The sequence below is a fragment of the Corythoichthys intestinalis genome, unplaced genomic scaffold (assembly GCF_030265065.1).
Source record: "Corythoichthys intestinalis isolate RoL2023-P3 unplaced genomic scaffold, ASM3026506v1 HiC_scaffold_27, whole genome shotgun sequence".
In the NCBI taxonomy this organism is placed as follows: Eukaryota; Metazoa; Chordata; class Actinopteri; order Syngnathiformes; family Syngnathidae; genus Corythoichthys; species Corythoichthys intestinalis.
In genome coordinates this window covers 3673501-3693297 of record NW_026651596.1, presented here as the reverse complement: position 1 = coordinate 3693297, position 19797 = coordinate 3673501, and the positions used below count along the sequence as shown (strand labels likewise).

General features: G+C 45.1%; 1 protein-coding gene across 1 annotated transcript; it reads left to right on the top strand.

Annotated features, from left to right (window-relative positions):
- The first annotated feature begins 2386 nt into the window (after positions 1–2386).
- On the top strand, positions 2387–5195 carry LOC130911320 (uncharacterized). Its single transcript, XM_057829203.1, has one exon. It carries the CDS (start codon positions 2387–2389, stop codon positions 4253–4255), a length of 1869 nt encoding a protein of 622 aa, XP_057685186.1. The 3' UTR covers positions 4256–5195.
- The last annotated feature ends 14602 nt before the right edge of the window (positions 5196–19797 follow it).

Sequence of the window (19797 nt, the reverse complement as noted above, 5' to 3'; positions counted from 1 at the left end):
AACTACAAGGACTGTTGACAACCGAATGGAAGAAGGCATTTGAGACTGCAGTGAGATGGGCAAAAAGAAATACACCCAGAATTAAACAAATGGAAATAGACCATGCAGAAGCACTAATAACAGTTGAATGGGACAGTCGAAAAGAAACAGAGACTTTCTTGCTACAAAATGATGATTTTCCAGAACTAAAGAAAACAAATCAGAGGACACAACAGACAAACAACAGAGAAAAAACAAATGCAACTCAGATTGAAAACAGTATAGAACGACCTGGAGTTTCAGGAACTCCAAAACAACAACGACAGAAAACAAAAGAAAAAATGACACAAGAAAAAGAGACAAACACTATGAGAAGTACACAAGAGAGTGGGACAAATACGGAAGAACCACAAATAAACAGAGTCCAACAGAATACTCTAAGACCAAGAGGTGAGAACAAGATGAAAACAATAGAAACACCCAAGAAACATAAGAAAAAAACAAAACATATGTCACTACAAGAAGAACTGGACACAGAAACAGAGGAGGAAAGAGAAGATTCAGAAGCAGAGATTGACAAATTTTTGTCTATGATGTTAGAGGTACCAGGAACAGATGTAGAAGAAGATACAGAAACAGACTTTGAAGAAAAGGATGAAATAGAAGAGAAGGAAGGAACAATAACAGAGATAGAGGAAGAGGAACAGAAATCAGAGACAACATTGAACACAACAAATAATACACCAAGGAGTCTCAGAAGAAGCACTAAAGTGACTAGACATGAAGGTTCCACAAGAAAGACAAAAGAATGGAAATTCGAACCCAGAGAAAAATTCCTGATAGTGGGAGATGCAAATTTGGCTCGCATTCCTAAAATTTATGTGAAAGATATTCAAATTGATAGTTTTCCTGGTGGCCACTTTCGGCATTGCAAGGAAATGATGGAAAAGGTAGAGGTACCAGAGGACTTATTTGTTGAAGAAGTGATTTTATCATTCGGGATGGAAAGCCGGAAAAACAAAATAGAAACGACAATCAAAAACCTACAATCAGCAATCAGAGCTACAAAGAGAGCATTTCCGGATGCTTTTGTCAGAGTACAAAAGGTAAATTACTCAATGGAATTGCCAGAAACCGAAAAGAAAAATTTACGAGAACTAAATGCATACATCAACCAAAATGTGAGCCATATTTTACCTTTGGAAGCGGAAAAATTCGAAGTAGAACAAAACCAAATACAATGGACAACAGAAACAGCAAAACTTATGATAATTCATTGGTGCAAAACTTTACCTATAACAATATAATGACAGACAGAAACTTACCATATCCACTTTAAAAATGGGAACATCGCCATCTAGGAAAGAAAGAAGGAAGACAATTACAATTAAATTTAAACCTCATTAGCACTATGCTATAAAAACCACAACAAGGACAAACAAAAAACAGAAACAAACATATACTTACCATGAATAATAAAATTTACTTGAATCTAAATTAAACATACTTACCTGTATCCAAACTAATTATACTTACCTGGATTTAAAATACATTCCTCACCCAAACCCTACATCCTAACCACAAACCACAACCCTAGCCCAAAACATCTCCTAACCCCAGACCACAAACCCTAACCACAACATTTCCTATCCCCCAACCTTAAACCCTAACCCTAACATCTCCAAACCCTAGCCCTAAACCCTAAACCCTAACCCCAATCCAGTATCCCCTAACCCCAATCCAGTATCCCCAACCCTAGTCCACATCCTAACCCCAACACACCTAGAAAACACAAGAAAAACAAGTTAAACACAATAAATAAAAGTTAAATTTCATCTAGCATTATAAGAAATAAATAATCCTTAAGAATAGAATTATGTTAAAAAATATACATGTAAAAAATATTGAAATACAATTAAGATCATATGGGAAGACTAAAAATAGGTTAAAAAGTAGTTAAATTAATTAAATACACTAATGCCATTAACTTACAAAACAAGTGAAATAAAATTCAAGAATAAAAATACAAGACATTTAATGAACATTGGGGAAAGCTATAAAAGACAGACAACCAGTGAACACAATCAGGTACAGACAAGACACCAAACAGTGAACATCATTTAAAATAACAGGAGAAGACTAATTAAAGAAAATATAATAGAAAAACAATTGAATTAAATATTTTTAGTGTGCCATTGACCTGAGGAAGGCTCTGGAGAGCCGAAACGTTGTCAGGCACACAATTAATTATTGGCCAATCATATAAATTTTTTTTGGTATTTTTTTCAATTTTTCATAAAAAATACATTTAAAAACAATTAGAAATTTCATTAAAAACAATTAAAAACTTCATTAAACTTCATTAAAAACAATTAAAAACTTCATTAAAAGAATAAAACTAACGCAAATGGAGAACGAACAATGGACAGAAGTCCAATACGGTAAGCGTCGCCGGCTGGCTCGCTACCAGACGACCAATGAAGGGATGGCCCGTGCATTCCCCTCCTCAAATCGGAGGGATCCTTTCACTCACCTAAACCGGCCAGTGCCTCCCTTCAACCAAAATGGCCGTCGCCAAAGACCCGCATATGCGGACATGATGAGACAAAATCGGTATCAACAAAGACCTAATAAAGACAAACAATGGACACAAAATGTTGAACTACACAAAAACAAAACAAAGAATACAAGAATGGACGATGAAGAGATTCTTAGAGAACCAGCCAACCCTAATTTGAGGACATTGGTCCGTAAACTGCATCAGATCATTAAAATTGTACATCATTTACAAAATGTGAATGTCAAAGAAAATATACCTCAACCAAAAACAATAAAGAGGATGGTAAACACGCTGACTAACATGATAAAACCTGCGATACCCAACGAAACCACACTAGACCTAATTATGGGAAATGCTTATAACTGGGGACACACAACTTGTCAAATTCTGACGACTCATTATGAGACTGTGTTACCTGAGTTATTGAAGGAACTACAAGGACTGTTGACAACCGAATGGAAGAAGGCATTTGAGACTGCAGTGAGATGGGCAAAAAGAAATACACCCAGAATTAAACAAATGGAAATAGACCATGCAGAAGCACTAATAACAGTTGAATGGGACAGTCGAAAAGAAACAGAGACTTTCTTGCTACAAAATGATGATTTTCCAGAACTAAAGAAAACAAATCAGAGGACACAACAGACAAACAACAGAGAAAAAACAAATGCAACTCAGATTGAAAACAGTATAGAACGACCTGGAGTTTCAGGAACTCCAAAACAACAACGACAGAAAACAAAAGAAAAAATGACACAAGAAAAAGAGACAAACACTATGAGAAGTACACAAGAGAGTGGGACAAATACGGAAGAACCACAAATAAACAGAGTCCAACAGAATACTCTAAGACCAAGAGGTGAGAACAAGATGAAAACAATAGAAACACCCAAGAAACATAAGAAAAAAACAAAACATATGTCACTACAAGAAGAACTGGACACAGAAACAGAGGAGGAAAGAGAAGATTCAGAAGCAGAGATTGACAAATTTTTGTCTATGATGTTAGAGGTACCAGGAACAGATGTAGAAGAAGATACAGAAACAGACTTTGAAGAAAAGGATGAAATAGAAGAGAAGGAAGGAACAATAACAGAGATAGAGGAAGAGGAACAGAAATCAGAGACAACATTGAACACAACAAATAATACACCAAGGAGTCTCAGAAGAAGCACTAAAGTGACTAGACATGAAGATTCCACAAGAAAGACAAAAGAATGGAAATTCGAACCCAGAGAAAAATTCCTGATAGTGGGAGATGCAAATTTGGCTCGCATTCCTAAAATTTATGTGAAAGATATTCAAATTGATAGTTTTCCTGGTGGCCACTTTCGGCATTGCAAGGAAATGATGGAAAAGGTAGAGGTACCAGAGGACTTATTTGTTGAAGAAGTGATTTTATCATTCGGGATGGAAAGCCGGAAAAACAAAATAGAAACGACAATCAAAAACCTACAATCAGCAATCAGAGCTACAAAGAGAGCATTTCCGGATGCTTTTGTCAGAGTACAAAAGGTAAATTACTCAATGGAATTGCCAGAAACCGAAAAGAAAAATTTACGAGAACTAAATGCATACATCAACCAAAATGTGAGCCATATTTTACCTTTGGAAGCGGAAAAATTCGAAGTAGAACAAAACCAAATACAATGGACAACAGAAACAGCAAAACTTATGATAATTCATTGGTGCAAAACTTTACCTATAACAATATAATGACAGACAGAAACTTACCATATCCACTTTAAAAATGGGAACATCGCCATCTAGGAAAGAAAGAAGGAAGACAATTACAATTAAATTTAAACCTCATTAGCACTATGCTATAAAAACCACAACAAGGACAAACAAAAAACAGAAACAAACATATACTTACCATGAATAATAAAATTTACTTGAATCTAAATTAAACATACTTACCTGTATCCAAACTAATTATACTTACCTGGATTTAAAATACATTCCTCACCCAAACCCTACATCCTAACCACAAACCACAACCCTAGCCCAAAACATCTCCTAACCCCAGACCACAAACCCTAACCACAACATTTCCTATCCCCCAACCTTAAACCCTAACCCTAACATCTCCAAACCCTAGCCCTAAACCCTAAACCCTAACCCCAATCCAGTATCCCCTAACCCCAATCCAGTATCCCCAACCCTAGTCCACATCCTAACCCCAACACACCTAGAAAACACAAGAAAAACAAGTTAAACACAATAAATAAAAGTTAAATTTCATCTAGCATTATAAGAAATAAATAATCCTTAAGAATAGAATTATGTTAAAAAATATACATGTAAAAAATATTGAAATACAATTAAGATCATATGGGAAGACTAAAAATAGGTTAAAAAGTAGTTAAATTAATTAAATACACTAATGCCATTAACTTACAAAACAAGTGAAATAAAATTCAAGAATAAAAATACAAGACATTTAATGAACATTGGGGAAAGCTATAAAAGACAGACAACCAGTGAACACAATCAGGTACAGACAAGACACCAAACAGTGAACATCATTTAAAATAACAGGAGAAGACTAATTAAAGAAAATATAATAGAAAAACAATTGAATTAAATATTTTTAGTGTGCCATTGACCTGAGGAAGGCTCTGGAGAGCCGAAACGTTGTCAGGCACACAATTAATTATTGGCCAATCATATATTTTTTTTGGTATTTTTTTCAATTTTTCATAAAAAATACATTTAAAAACAATTAGAAATTTCATTAAAAACAATTAAAAACTTCATTAAACTTCATTAAAAACAATTAAAAACTTCATTAAAAGAATAAAACTAACGCAAATGGAGAACGAACAATGGACAGAAGTCCAATACGGTAAGCGTCGCCGGCTGGCTCGCTACCAGACGACCAATGAAGGGATGGCCCGTGCATTCCCCTCCTCAAATCGGAGGGATCCTTTCACTCACCTAACCCTAACCTTCCCAAACCAATTCTCTTATAGCCCAACCCAATTCTCTAATAGCCCCTGCACATTACTTGCTTGCCCCTGGTAGGTAGACAGGCCTTCCCAAGCCAATTCTCTAATAGCCCGTGCACATTACTTGCTTGCCCCTGGTAGGTAGACAGGCTTTCCCAAGCCTATTCTGTAATAGTCCCAGCAAATTACTTGCTTGCCCCTGGTAGGTAGACAGGCTTTCCCAAGCCTATTCTGTAATAGTCCCAGCAAATTACTTGCTTGCCCCTGGTAGGTAGATAGGCCTTCCCAAGCCTATTCTCTCATCGCCTCAGCCCATGACTTATTCCTCCCTGGTAGGTAGACAGGCCTTCCCAAGCCTATTCTGTAATAGTCCCAGCAAATTACTTGCTTGCCCCTGGTAGGTAGACAGGCCTTCCCAAACCAATTCTCTTATAGCACAAGCCTATTCTGTAATAGCCCCAGCAAATTACTTGCTTGTCCCTGGTAGGTAGACAGGCCTTCCCAAGCCAATTCTCTAATAGCCCCTGCACATTACTTGCTTGCCCCTGGTAGGTAGACAGGCCTTCCCAAGCCATTCTGTAATAGTCCCAGCAAATTACTTGCTTGCCCCTGGTAGGTAGACAGGCCTTCCCAAGCCAATTCTCTAATAGCCCGTAAACATTACTTGCTTGCCCCTGGTAGGTAGACAGGCTTTCCCAAGCCTATTCTGTATTAGTCCCAGCAAATTACTTGCTTGTCCCTGGTAGGTAGACTGGCCTTCCCAAGCCTATTCTGTAATAGCCCCAGCAAATTACTTGCTTGCCCCTGGTAGGTAGACAGACCTTCCCAAACCAATTCTCTTATAGCCCAAGCCAATTCTAGAATAGCCCCATCACATTACTTGCTTGCCCTTGGTAGGTAGACAGGCTTCCCAAACCAATTCTCTTATAGCCCAAGCCAATTCTCGAATAGCCCCAGCACATTACTTGCTTGCCCCTGGTAGGTAGACAGGCCTTCCCAAGCCAATTCTCTAATAGCCCATAAACATTACTTGCTTGCCCCTGTTAGGTAGACAGGCTTTCCCAAGCCTATTCTGTACTAGTCCCAGCAAATTACTTGCTTGCCCCTGGTAGGTAGACAGGCTTTCCCAAGCCTTTTCTGTAATAGTCCCAGCAAATTACTTGCTTCCCCCTGGTAGGTAGATAGGCCTTCCCAAGCCTATTCTCTCATCGCTTCAGCCCATGACTTATTTCTCCCTGGTAGGTAGACAGGCCTTCCCAAGCCTATTCTGTAATAGTCCCAGCAAATTACTTGATTGCCCCTGGTAGATAGACAGGCCTTCCCAAACCAATTCTCTTATAGCACAAGCCTATTCTGTAATAGCCCCAGCAAATTACTTGCTTGTCCCTTGTAGGTAGACTGGCCTTCCCAAGCCTATTCTGTAATAGCCCCAGCAAATTACTTGCTTGCCCCTGGTAGGTAGACAGGCTTTCCCAAGACTATTCTGTAATAGTCCCAGCAAATTACTTGCTTGCCCCTGGTAGGTAGATAGGCCTTCCCAAGCCAATTCTCTAATAGCCCCTGCACATTACTTGCTTGCCCCTGGTAGGTAGACAGGCCTTCCCAAACCAATTCTCTTATAGCCCAAGCCAATTCTAGAATAGCCCCATCACATTACTTGCTTGCCCCTGGTAGGTAGACAGGCCTTCCCAAACCAATTCTCTTATAGCCCAAGCCAATTCTCGAATAGCCCCAGCACATTACTTGCTTGCCCCTGGTAGGTAGACAGGCCTTCCCAAGCCAATTCTCTAATAGCCCCTGCACATTACTTGCTTGCCCCTGGTAGGTAGACAGGCTTTCCCAAGACTATTCTGTAATAGTCCCAGCAAATTACTTGCTTGCCCCTGGTAGGTAGACAGGCCTTCCCAAACCAATTCTCTTATAGCCCAAGCCAATTCTCGAATAGCCCCAGCACATTACTTGCTTGCCCCTGGTAGGTAGACAGGCCTTCCCAAGCCAATTCTCTAATAGCCCCTGCACTTTACTTGCTTGCCCCTGGTAGGTAGACAGGCTTTCCCAAGACTATTCTGTAATAGTCCCAGCAAATTACTTGCTTGCCCCTGGTAGGTAGATAGGCCTTCCCAAGCCAATTCTCTAATAGCCCCTGCACATTACTTGCTTGCCCCTGGTAGGTAGACTGGCCTTCCCAAGCCTATTCTCTCATCGCTTCTTCCCATGACTTATTTCTCCCTGGTAGGTACACAGGCCTTCCCAAGCCATTCTGTAATAGTCCCAGCAAATTACTTGCTTGCCCCTGGTAGGTACGTAGGCCTTCCCAAGCCAATTCTCTAATAGCCCCTGCACATTACTTGCTTGCCCCTGGTAGGTAGACAGGCTTTCCCAAGCCTATTTTGTAATAGCCCCAGCAAATTACTTGCTTGCCCCTGGTAGGTAGACAGGCCTTCCCAAGCCTATTCTGTAATAGTCCCAGCAAATTACTTGCTTGTCCCTGGTAGGTAGACAGGCCTTCCCATGCCAATTCTGTAATAGCACCAGCAAATTACTTGCTTGCCCCTGGTAGGTAGACAGGCCTTCCCAAGCCAATTCTCTCATCGCCTCAGCCCATGACTTATTTCTCCCTGGTAGGTAGACAGGCCTTCCCAAGCCTATTCTGTAATAGTCCCAGCAAATTACTTGCTTCTCCCTGGTAGGTAGACTGGCCTTCCCAAGCCTATTCTGTAATAGCCCCAGCAAATTACTTGCTTGCCCCTGGTAGGTAGACAGGCCTTCCCAAGCCAATTCTCTAATAGCCCCTGCACATTACTTGCTTGCCCCTGGTAGGTAGACAGGCTTTCCCAAGCCTATTCTGTAATAGTCCCAGCAAATTACTTGCTTGTCCCTGGTAGGTAGACTGCCCTTCCCAAGCCTATTCTCTCATTGCCTCAGCCCATGACTTACTTATCCCTGGTATGTCGACTGGCCTTCCCGAACCAATTATCTTCTTTCCCAAGACAATGCTCTAATAGCCCCTGCACATTACTTGCTTGCCCCTGGTAGGTAGACAGGCCTTCCCAAGCCTATTCTGTAATAGTCCCAGCAAATTACTTGCTTGCCCCTGGTAGGTAATAGGCCTTCCCAAGCCTATTCTCTCATCGCCTCAGCCCATGACTTATTTCTCCCTGGTAGCTAGACAGGCCTTCCCAAGCCTATTCTGTAATAGTCCCAGCAAATTACTTGCTTGCCCCTGGTAGGTAGACAGGCCTTCCCAAACCAATTCTCTTATAGCCCAAGCCAATTCTCGAATAGCCCCAACACATTACTTGCTTGCCCCTGGTAGGTAGACAGACCTTCCCAAGCGAATTCTCTAATAGCCCATAAACATTACTTGCTTGCCCCTGTTAGGTAGACAGGCTTTCCCAAGCCTATTCTCTACTAGTCCCAGCAAATTACTTGCTTGCCCCTGGTAGGTAGACAGGCTTTCCCAAGCCTTTTCTGTAATAGTCCCAGCAAATTACTTGCTTGCCCCTGGTAGGTAGATAGGCCTTCCCAAGCCTATTCTCTCATCGCTTCAGCCCATGACTTATTTCTCCCTGGTAGGTAGACAGGCCTTCCCAAGCCTATTCTGTAATAGTCCCAGCAAATTACTTGATTGCCCCTGGTAGATAGACAGGCCTTCCCAAACCAATTCTCTTATAGCACAAGCCTATTCTGTAATAGCCCCAGCAAATTACTTGCTTGTCCCTTGTAGGTAGACTGGCCTTCCCAAGCCTATTCTGTAATAGCCCCAGCAAATTACTTGCTTGCCCCTGGTAGGTAGACAGGCTTTCCCAAGACTATTCTGTAATAGTCCCAGCAAATTACTTGCTTGCCCCTGGTAGGTAGATAGGCCTTCCCAAGCCAATTCTCTAATAGCCCCTGCACATTACTTGCTTGCCCCTGGTAGGTAGACAGGCCTTCCCAAACCAATTCTCTTATAGCCCAAGCCAATTCTAGAATAGCCCCATCACATTACTTGCTTGCCCCTGGTAGGTAGACAGGCCTTCCCAAACCAATTCTCTTATAGCCCAAGCCAATTCTCGAATAGCCCCAGCACATTACTTGCTTGCCCCTGGTAGGTAGACAGGCCTTCCCAAGCCAATTCTCTAATAGCCCCTGCACATTACTTGCTTGCCCCTGGTAGGTAGACAGGCTTTCCCAAGACTATTCTGTAATAGTCCCAGCAAATTACTTGCTTGCCCCTGGTAGGTAGACAGGCCTTCCCAAACCAATTCTCTTATAGCCCAAGCCAATTCTCGAATAGCCCCAGCACATTACTTGCTTGCCCCTGGTAGGTAGACAGGCCTTCCCAAGCCAATTCTCTAATAGCCCCTGCACTTTACTTGCTTGCCCCTGGTAGGTAGACAGGCTTTCCCAAGACTATTCTGTAATAGTCCCAGCAAATTACTTGCTTGCCCCTGGTAGGTAGATAGGCCTTCCCAAGCCAATTCTCTAATAGCCCCTGCACATTACTTGCTTGCCCCTGGTAGGTAGACTGGCCTTCCCAAGCCTATTCTCTCATCGCTTCTTCCCATGACTTATTTCTCCCTGGTAGGTACACAGGCCTTCCCAAGCCATTCTGTAATAGTCCCAGCAAATTACTTGCTTGCCCCTGGTAGGTACGTAGGCCTTCCCAAGCCAATTCTCTAATAGCCCCTGCACATTACTTGCTTGCCCCTGGTAGGTAGACAGGCTTTCCCAAGCCTATTTTGTAATAGCCCCAGCAAATTACTTGCTTGCCCCTGGTAGGTAGACAGGCCTTCCCAAGCCTATTCTGTAATAGTCCCAGCAAATTACTTGCTTGTCCCTGGTAGGTAGACAGGCCTTCCCATGCCAATTCTGTAATAGCACCAGCAAATTACTTGCTTGCCCCTGGTAGGTAGACAGGCCTTCCCAAGCCAATTCTCTCATCGCCTCAGCCCATGACTTATTTCTCCCTGGTAGGTAGACAGGCCTTCCCAAGCCTATTCTGTAATAGTCCCAGCAAATTACTTGCTTCTCCCTGGTAGGTAGACTGGCCTTCCCAAGCCTATTCTGTAATAGCCCCAGCAAATTACTTGCTTGCCCCTGGTAGGTAGACAGGCCTTCCCAAGCCAATTCTCTAATAGCCCCTGCACATTACTTGCTTGCCCCTGGTAGGTAGACAGGCTTTCCCAAGCCTATTCTGTAATAGTCCCAGCAAATTACTTGCTTGTCCCTGGTAGGTAGACTGCCCTTCCCAAGCCTATTCTCTCATTGCCTCAGCCCATGACTTACTTATCCCTGGTATGTCGACTGGCCTTCCCGAACCAATTATCTTCTTTCCCAAGACAATGCTCTAATAGCCCCTGCACATTACTTGCTTGCCCCTGGTAGGTAGACAGGCCTTCCCAAGCCTATTCTGTAATAGTCCCAGCAAATTACTTGCTTGCCCCTGGTAGGTAATAGGCCTTCCCAAGCCTATTCTCTCATCGCCTCAGCCCATGACTTATTTCTCCCTGGTAGCTAGACAGGCCTTCCCAAGCCTATTCTGTAATAGTCCCAGCAAATTACTTGCTTGCCCCTGGTAGGTAGACAGGCCTTCCCAAACCAATTCTCTTATAGCCCAAGCCAATTCTCGAATAGCCCCAACACATTACTTGCTTGCCCCTGGTAGGTAGACAGACCTTCCCAAGCGAATTCTCTAATAGCCCATAAACATTACTTGCTTGCCCCTGTTAGGTAGACAGGCTTTCCCAAGCCTATTCTCTACTAGTCCCAGCAAATTACTTGCTTGCCCCTGGTAGGTAGACAGGCTTTCCCAAGCCTTTTCTGTAATAGTCCCAGCAAATTACTTGCTTGCCCCTGGTAGGTAGATAGGCCTTCCCAAGCCTATTCTCTCATCGCTTCAGCCCATGACTTATTTCTCCCTGGTAGGTAGACAGGCCTTCCCAAGCCTATTCTGTAATAGTCCCAGCAAATTACTTGATTGCCCCTGGTAGATAGACAGGCCTTCCCAAACCAATTCTCTTATAGCACAAGCCTATTCTGTAATAGCCCCAGCAAATTACTTGCTTGTCCCTTGTAGGTAGACTGGCCTTCCCAAGCCTATTCTGTAATAGCCCCAGCAAATTACTTGCTTGCCCCTGGTAGGTAGACAGGCTTTCCCAAGACTATTCTGTAATAGTCCCAGCAAATTACTTGCTTGCCCCTGGTAGGTAGATAGGCCTTCCCAAGCCAATTCTCTAATAGCCCCTGCACATTACTTGCTTGCCCCTGGTAGGTAGACAGGCCTTCCCAAACCAATTCTCTTATAGCCCAAGCCAATTCTAGAATAGCCCCATCACATTACTTGCTTGCCCCTGGTAGGTAGACAGGCCTTCCCAAACCAATTCTCTTATAGCCCAAGCCAATTCTCGAATAGCCCCAGCACATTACTTGCTTGCCCCTGGTAGGTAGACAGGCCTTCCCAAGCCAATTCTCTAATAGCCCCTGCACATTACTTGCTTGCCCCTGGTAGGTAGACAGGCTTTCCCAAGACTATTCTGTAATAGTCCCAGCAAATTACTTGCTTGCCCCTGGTAGGTAGACAGGCCTTCCCAAACCAATTCTCTTATAGCCCAAGCCAATTCTCGAATAGCCCCAGCACATTACTTGCTTGCCCCTGGTAGGTAGACAGGCCTTCCCAAGCCAATTCTCTAATAGCCCCTGCACTTTACTTGCTTGCCCCTGGTAGGTAGACAGGCTTTCCCAAGACTATTCTGTAATAGTCCCAGCAAATTACTTGCTTGCCCCTGGTAGGTAGATAGGCCTTCCCAAGCCAATTCTCTAATAGCCCCTGCACATTACTTGCTTGCCCCTGGTAGGTAGACTGGCCTTCCCAAGCCTATTCTCTCATCGCTTCTTCCCATGACTTATTTCTCCCTGGTAGGTACACAGGCCTTCCCAAGCCATTCTGTAATAGTCCCAGCAAATTACTTGCTTGCCCCTGGTAGGTACGTAGGCCTTCCCAAGCCAATTCTCTAATAGCCCCTGCACATTACTTGCTTGCCCCTGGTAGGTAGACAGGCTTTCCCAAGCCTATTTTGTAATAGCCCCAGCAAATTACTTGCTTGCCCCTGGTAGGTAGACAGGCCTTCCCAAGCCTATTCTGTAATAGTCCCAGCAAATTACTTGCTTGTCCCTGGTAGGTAGACAGGCCTTCCCATGCCAATTCTGTAATAGCACCAGCAAATTACTTGCTTGCCCCTGGTAGGTAGACAGGCCTTCCCAAGCCAATTCTCTCATCGCCTCAGCCCATGACTTATTTCTCCCTGGTAGGTAGACAGGCCTTCCCAAGCCTATTCTGTAATAGTCCCAGCAAATTACTTGCTTCTCCCTGGTAGGTAGACTGGCCTTCCCAAGCCTATTCTGTAATAGCCCCAGCAAATTACTTGCTTGCCCCTGGTAGGTAGACAGGCCTTCCCAAGCCAATTCTCTAATAGCCCCTGCACATTACTTGCTTGCCCCTGGTAGGTAGACAGGCTTTCCCAAGCCTATTCTGTAATAGTCCCAGCAAATTACTTGCTTGTCCCTGGTAGGTAGACTGCCCTTCCCAAGCCTATTCTCTCATTGCCTCAGCCCATGACTTACTTATCCCTGGTATGTCGACTGGCCTTCCCGAACCAATTATCTTCTTTCCCAAGACAATGCTCTAATAGCCCCTGCACATTACTTGCTTGCCCCTGGTAGGTAGACAGGCCTTCCCAAGCCTATTCTGTAATAGTCCCAGCAAATTACTTGCTTGCCCCTGGTAGGTAATAGGCCTTCCCAAGCCTATTCTCTCATCGCCTCAGCCCATGACTTATTTCTCCCTGGTAGCTAGACAGGCCTTCCCAAGCCTATTCTGTAATAGTCCCAGCAAATTACTTGCTTGCCCCTGGTAGGTAGACAGGCCTTCCCAAACCAATTCTCTTATAGCCCAAGCCAATTCTCGAATAGCCCCAACACATTATTTGCTTGCCCCTGGTAGGTAGGTAGGCCTTCCAAAGCCAATTCTCGAATAGCCCCAGCACATTACTTGCTTGCCCCTGGTAGGTAGACAGGCCTTCCCAAGCCAATTCTCTAATAGCCCCTGCACTTTACTTGCTTGCCCCTGGTAGGTAGACAGGCTTTCCCAAGACTATTCTGTAATAGTCCCAGCAAATTACTTGCTTGCCCCTGGTAGGTAGATAGGCCTTCCCAAGCCAATTCTCTAATAGCCCCTGCACATTACTTGCTTGCCCCTGGTAGGTAGACTGGCCTTCCCAAGCCTATTCTGTAATAGTCCCAGCAAATTACTTGATTGCCCCTGGTAGATAGACAGGCCTTCCCAAACCAATTCTCTTATAGCACAAGCCTATTCTGTAATAGCCCCAGCAAATTACTTGCTTGTCCCTTGTAGGTAGACTGGCCTTCCCAAGCCTATTCTGTAATAGCCCCAGCAAATTACTTGCTTGCCCCTGGTAGGTAGACAGGCTTTCCCAAGACTATTCTGTAATAGTCCCAGCAAATTACTTGCTTGCCCCTGGTAGGTAGATAGGCCTTCCCAAGCCAATTCTCTAATAGCCCCTGCACATTACTTGCTTGCCCCTGGTAGGTAGACAGGCCTTCCCAAACCAATTCTCTTATAGCCCAAGCCAATTCTAGAATAGCCCCATCACATTACTTGCTTGCCCCTGGTAGGTAGACAGGCCTTCCCAAACCAATTCTCTTATAGCCCAAGCCAATTCTCGAATAGCCCCAGCACATTACTTGCTTGCCCCTGGTAGGTAGACAGGCCTTCCCAAGCCAATTCTCTAATAGCCCCTGCACATTACTTGCTTGCCCCTGGTAGGTAGACAGGCTTTCCCAAGACTATTCTGTAATAGTCCCAGCAAATTACTTGCTTGCCCCTGGTAGGTAGACAGGCCTTCCCAAACCAATTCTCTTATAGCCCAAGCCAATTCTCGAATAGCCCCAGCACATTACTTGCTTGCCCCTGGTAGGTAGACAGGCCTTCCCAAGCCAATTCTCTAATAGCCCCTGCACTTTACTTGCTTGCCCCTGGTAGGTAGACAGGCTTTCCCAAGACTATTCTGTAATAGTCCCAGCAAATTACTTGCTTGCCCCTGGTAGGTAGATAGGCCTTCCCAAGCCAATTCTCTAATAGCCCCTGCACATTACTTGCTTGCCCCTGGTAGGTAGACTGGCCTTCCCAAGCCTATTCTCTCATCGCTTCTTCCCATGACTTATTTCTCCCTGGTAGGTACACAGGCCTTCCCAAGCCATTCTGTAATAGTCCCAGCAAATTACTTGCTTGCCCCTGGTAGGTACGTAGGCCTTCCCAAGCCAATTCTCTAATAGCCCCTGCACATTACTTGCTTGCCCCTGGTAGGTAGACAGGCTTTCCCAAGCCTATTTTGTAATAGCCCCAGCAAATTACTTGCTTGCCCCTGGTAGGTAGACAGGCCTTCCCAAGCCTATTCTGTAATAGTCCCAGCAAATTACTTGCTTGTCCCTGGTAGGTAGACAGGCCTTCCCATGCCAATTCTGTAATAGCACCAGCAAATTACTTGCTTGCCCCTGGTAGGTAGACAGGCCTTCCCAAGCCAATTCTCTCATCGCCTCAGCCCATGACTTATTTCTCCCTGGTAGGTAGACAGGCCTTCCCAAGCCTATTCTGTAATAGTCCCAGCAAATTACTTGCTTCTCCCTGGTAGGTAGACTGGCCTTCCCAAGCCTATTCTGTAATAGCCCCAGCAAATTACTTGCTTGCCCCTGGTAGGTAGACAGGCCTTCCCAAGCCAATTCTCTAATAGCCCCTGCACATTACTTGCTTGCCCCTGGTAGGTAGACAGGCTTTCCCAAGCCTATTCTGTAATAGTCCCAGCAAATTACTTGCTTGTCCCTGGTAGGTAGACTGCCCTTCCCAAGCCTATTCTCTCATTGCCTCAGCCCATGACTTACTTATCCCTGGTATGTCGACTGGCCTTCCCGAACCAATTATCTTCTTTCCCAAGACAATGCTCTAATAGCCCCTGCACATTACTTGCTTGCCCCTGGTAGGTAGACAGGCCTTCCCAAGCCTATTCTGTAATAGTCCCAGCAAATTACTTGCTTGCCCCTGGTAGGTAATAGGCCTTCCCAAGCCTATTCTCTCATCGCCTCAGCCCATGACTTATTTCTCCCTGGTAGCTAGACAGGCCTTCCCAAGCCTATTCTGTAATAGTCCCAGCAAATTACTTGCTTGCCCCTGGTAGGTAGACAGGCCTTCCCAAACCAATTCTCTTATAGCCCAAGCCAATTCTCGAATAGCCCCAACACATTATTTGCTTGCCCCTGGTAGGTAGGTAGGCCTTCCAAAGCCAATTCTCGAATAGCCCCAGCACATTACTTGCTTGCCCCTGGTAGGTAGACAGGCCTTCCCAAGCCAATTCTCTAATAGCCCCTGCACTTTACTTGCTTGCCCCTGGTAGGTAGACAGGCTTTCCCAAGACTATTCTGTAATAGTCCCAGCAAATTACTTGCTTGCCCCTGGTAGGTAGATAGGCCTTCCCAAGCCAATTCTCTAATAGCCCCTGCACATTACTTGCTTGCCCCTGGTAGGTAGACTGGCCTTCCCAAGCCTATTCTCTCATCGCTTCTTCCCATGACTTATTTCTCCCTGGTAGGTACACAGGCCTTCCCAAGCCATTCTGTAATAGTCCCAGCAAATTACTTGCTTGCCCCTGGTAGGTACGTAGGCCTTCCCAAGCCAATTCTCTAATAGCCCCTGCACATTACTTGCTTGCCCCTGGTAGGTAGACAGGCTTTCCCAAGCCTATTTTGTAATAGCCCCAGCAAATTACTTGCTTGCCCCTGGTAGGTAGACAGGCCTTCCCAAGCCTATTCTGTAATAGTCCCAGCAAATTACTTGCTTGTCCCTGGTAGGTAGACAGGCCTTCCCATGCCAATTCTGTAATAGCACCAGCAAATTACTTGCTTGCCCCTGGTAGGTAGACAGGCCTTCCCAAGCCAATTCTCTCATCGCCTCAGCCCATGACTTATTTCTCCCTGGTAGGTAGACAGGCCTTCCCAAGCCTATTCTGTAATAGTCCCAGCAAATTACTTGCTTCTCCCTGGTAGGTAGACTGGCCTTCCCAAGCCTATTCTGTAATAGCCCCAGCAAATTACTTGCTTGCCCCTGGTAGGTAGACAGGCCTTCCCAAGCCAATTCTCTAATAGCCCCTGCACATTACTTGCTTGCCCCTGGTAGGTAGACAGGCTTTCCCAAGCCTATTCTGTAATAGTCCCAGCAAATTACTTGCTTGTCCCTGGTAGGTAGACTGCCCTTCCCAAGCCTATTCTCTCATTGCCTCAGCCCATGACTTACTTATCCCTGGTATGTCGACTGGCCTTCCCGAACCAATTATCTTCTTTCCCAAGACAATGCTCTAATAGCCCCTGCACATTACTTGCTTGCCCCTGGTAGGTAGACAGGCCTTCCCAAGCCTATTCTGTAATAGTCCCAGCAAATTACTTGCTTGCCCCTGGTAGGTAATAGGCCTTCCCAAGCCTATTCTCTCATCGCCTCAGCCCATGACTTATTTCTCCCTGGTAGCTAGACAGGCCTTCCCAAGCCTATTCTGTAATAGTCCCAGCAAATTACTTGCTTGCCCCTGGTAGGTAGACAGGCCTTCCCAAACCAATTCTCTTATAGCCCAAGCCAATTCTCGAATAGCCCCAACACATTATTTGCTTGCCCCTGGTAGGTAGGTAGGCCTTCCAAAGCCAATTCTCTAATAGCCCCTGCACATTACTTGCTTGCCCCTGGTAGGTAGACTGGCCTTCCCAAGCCTATTCTCTCATCGCTTCTTCCCATGACTTATTTCTCCCTGGTAGGTACACAGGCCTTCCCAAGCCATTCTGTAATAGTCCCAGCAAATTACTTGCTTGCCCCTGGTAGGTAGACAGGCTTTCCCAAGCCTATTCTGTAATAGTCCCAGCAAATTACTTGCTTGCCCCTGGTAGGTAGACTGGCCTTCCCAAGCCTATTCTGTAATAGTCCCAGCAAATTACTTGCTTGCCCCTGGTAGGTAGACTGGCCTTCCCAAGCCTATTCTGTAATAGCCCCAGCAAATTACTTGCTTGCCCCTGGTAGTTAGATAGGCCTTCCCAAACCAATTCTCTTATAGCCCAAGCCAATTCTAGAATAGCCCCATCACATTACTTGCTTGCCCCTGGTAGGTAGACAGGCCTTCCCAAGCCTATTCTGTAATAGCCCCAGCAAATTACTTGCTTGCCCCTGGTAGGTAGACAGGCCTTCCCAAACCAATTCTCTTATAGCCCAACCCAATTCTCTAATAGCCCCTGCACATTACTTGCTTGCCCCTGGTAGGTAGACAGGCCTTCCCAAGCCAATTCTCTAATAGCCCGTGCACATTACTTGCTTGCCCCTGGTAGGTAGACAGGCTTTCCCAAGCCTATTCTGTAATAGTCCCAGCAAATTACTTGCTTGCCCCTGGTAGGTAGACAGGCTTTCCCAAGCCTATTCTGTAATAGTCCCAGCAAATTACTTGCTTGCCCCTGGTAGGTAGATAGGCCTTCCCAAGCCTATTCTCTCATCGCTTCAGCCCATGACTTATTTCTCCCTGGTAGGTAGACAGGCCTTCCCAAGCCTATTCTGTAATAGTCCCAGCAAATTACTTGCTTGTCCCTGGTAGGTAGACTGGCCTTCCCAAGCCTATTCTGTAATAGCCCCAGCAAATTACTTGCTTGCCCCTAGTAGGTAGACAGGCCTTCCCAAACCAATTCTCTAATAGCCCAAGCCAGTTCTAGAATAGCCCCATCACATTACTTGCTTGACCCTGGTAGGAAGACAGGCCTTCCCAAACCATATCTCTTATAGCCCAAGCCAATTCTCTAATAGCCCGTGCACATTACTTGCTTGCCCCTTGTAGGTAGACAGGCTTTCCCAAGCCTATTCTGTAATAGTCCCAGCAAATTACTTGCTTGCCCCTGGTAGGTAGACAGGCCTTCCCAAGCCTATTCTGTAATAGCCCCAGCAAATTACTTGCTTGCCCCTGGTAGGTAGACAGGCCTTCCCAAACCAATTCTCTTATAGCCCAAGCCAATTCTCTAATAGCCCGTGCACATTACTTGCTTGCCCCTTGTAGGTAGACAGGCTTTCCCAAGCCAATTCTCGAATAGCCCCAGCACATTACTTGCTTGCCCATGGTAGGTAGACAGGCCTTCCCAAGCCAATTCTCTAATAGCCCGTAAACATTACTTGCTTGCCCCTGGTAGGTAGACAGGCTTTCCCAAGCCTATTCTGTACTAGTCCCAGCAAATTACTTGCTTGCCCCTGGTAGGTAGACAGGCTTTCCCAAGCCTTTTCTGTAATAGTCCCAGCAAATTACTTGCTTGCCCCTGGTAGGTAGATCGGCCTTCCCAAGCCTATTCTCTCATCGCTTCAGCCCATGACTTATTTCTCCCTGGTAGGTAGACAGGCCTTCCCAAGCCTATTCTGTAATAGTCCCAGCAAATTACTTGATTGCCCCTGGTAGGTAGATAGGCCTTCCCAAGCCTATTCTCTCATCGCCTCAGCCCATGACTTATTCCTCCCTGGTAGGTAGACAGGCCTTCCCAAGCCTATTCTGTAATAGTCCCAGCAAATTACTTGCTTGCCCCTGGTAGGTAGACAGGCCTTCCCAAACCAATTCTCTTATAGCACAAGCCTATTCTGTAATAGCCCCAGCAAATTACTTGCTTGTCCCTGGTAGGTAGACAGGCCTTCCCAAGCCAATTCTCTAATAGCCCCTGCACATTACTTGCTTGCCCCTGGTAGGTAGACAGGCCTTCCCAAGCCATTCTGTAATAGTCCCAGCAAATTACTTGCTTGCCCCTGGTAGGTAGACAGGCCTTCCCAAGCCAATTCTCTAATAGCCCGTAAACATTACTTGCTTGCCCCTGGTAGGTAGACAGGCTTTCCCAAGCCTATTCTGTATTAGTCCCAGCAAATTACTTGCTTGTCCCTGGTAGGTAGACTGGCCTTCCCAAGCCTATTCTGTAATAGCCCCAGCAAATTACTTGCTTGCCCCTGGTAGGTAGACAGACCTTCCCAAACCAATTCTCTTATAGCCCAAGCCAATTCTAGAATAGCCCCATCACATTACTTGCTTGCCCTTGGTAGGTAGACAGGCTTCCCAAACCAATTCTCTTATAGCCCAAGCCAATTCTCGAATAGCCCCAGCACATTACTTGCTTGCCCCTGGTAGGTAGACAGGCCTTCCCAAGCCAATTCTCTAATAGCCCATAAACATTACTTGCTTGCCCCTGTTAGGTAGACAGGCTTTC

Coding starts and splice junctions, on each gene's coding strand:
- LOC130911320 (XM_057829203.1), top strand. CDS start 2,387: ATGGAGAACGAACAATGGACAGAAGTCCAATACGGTAAGCGTCGCCGG.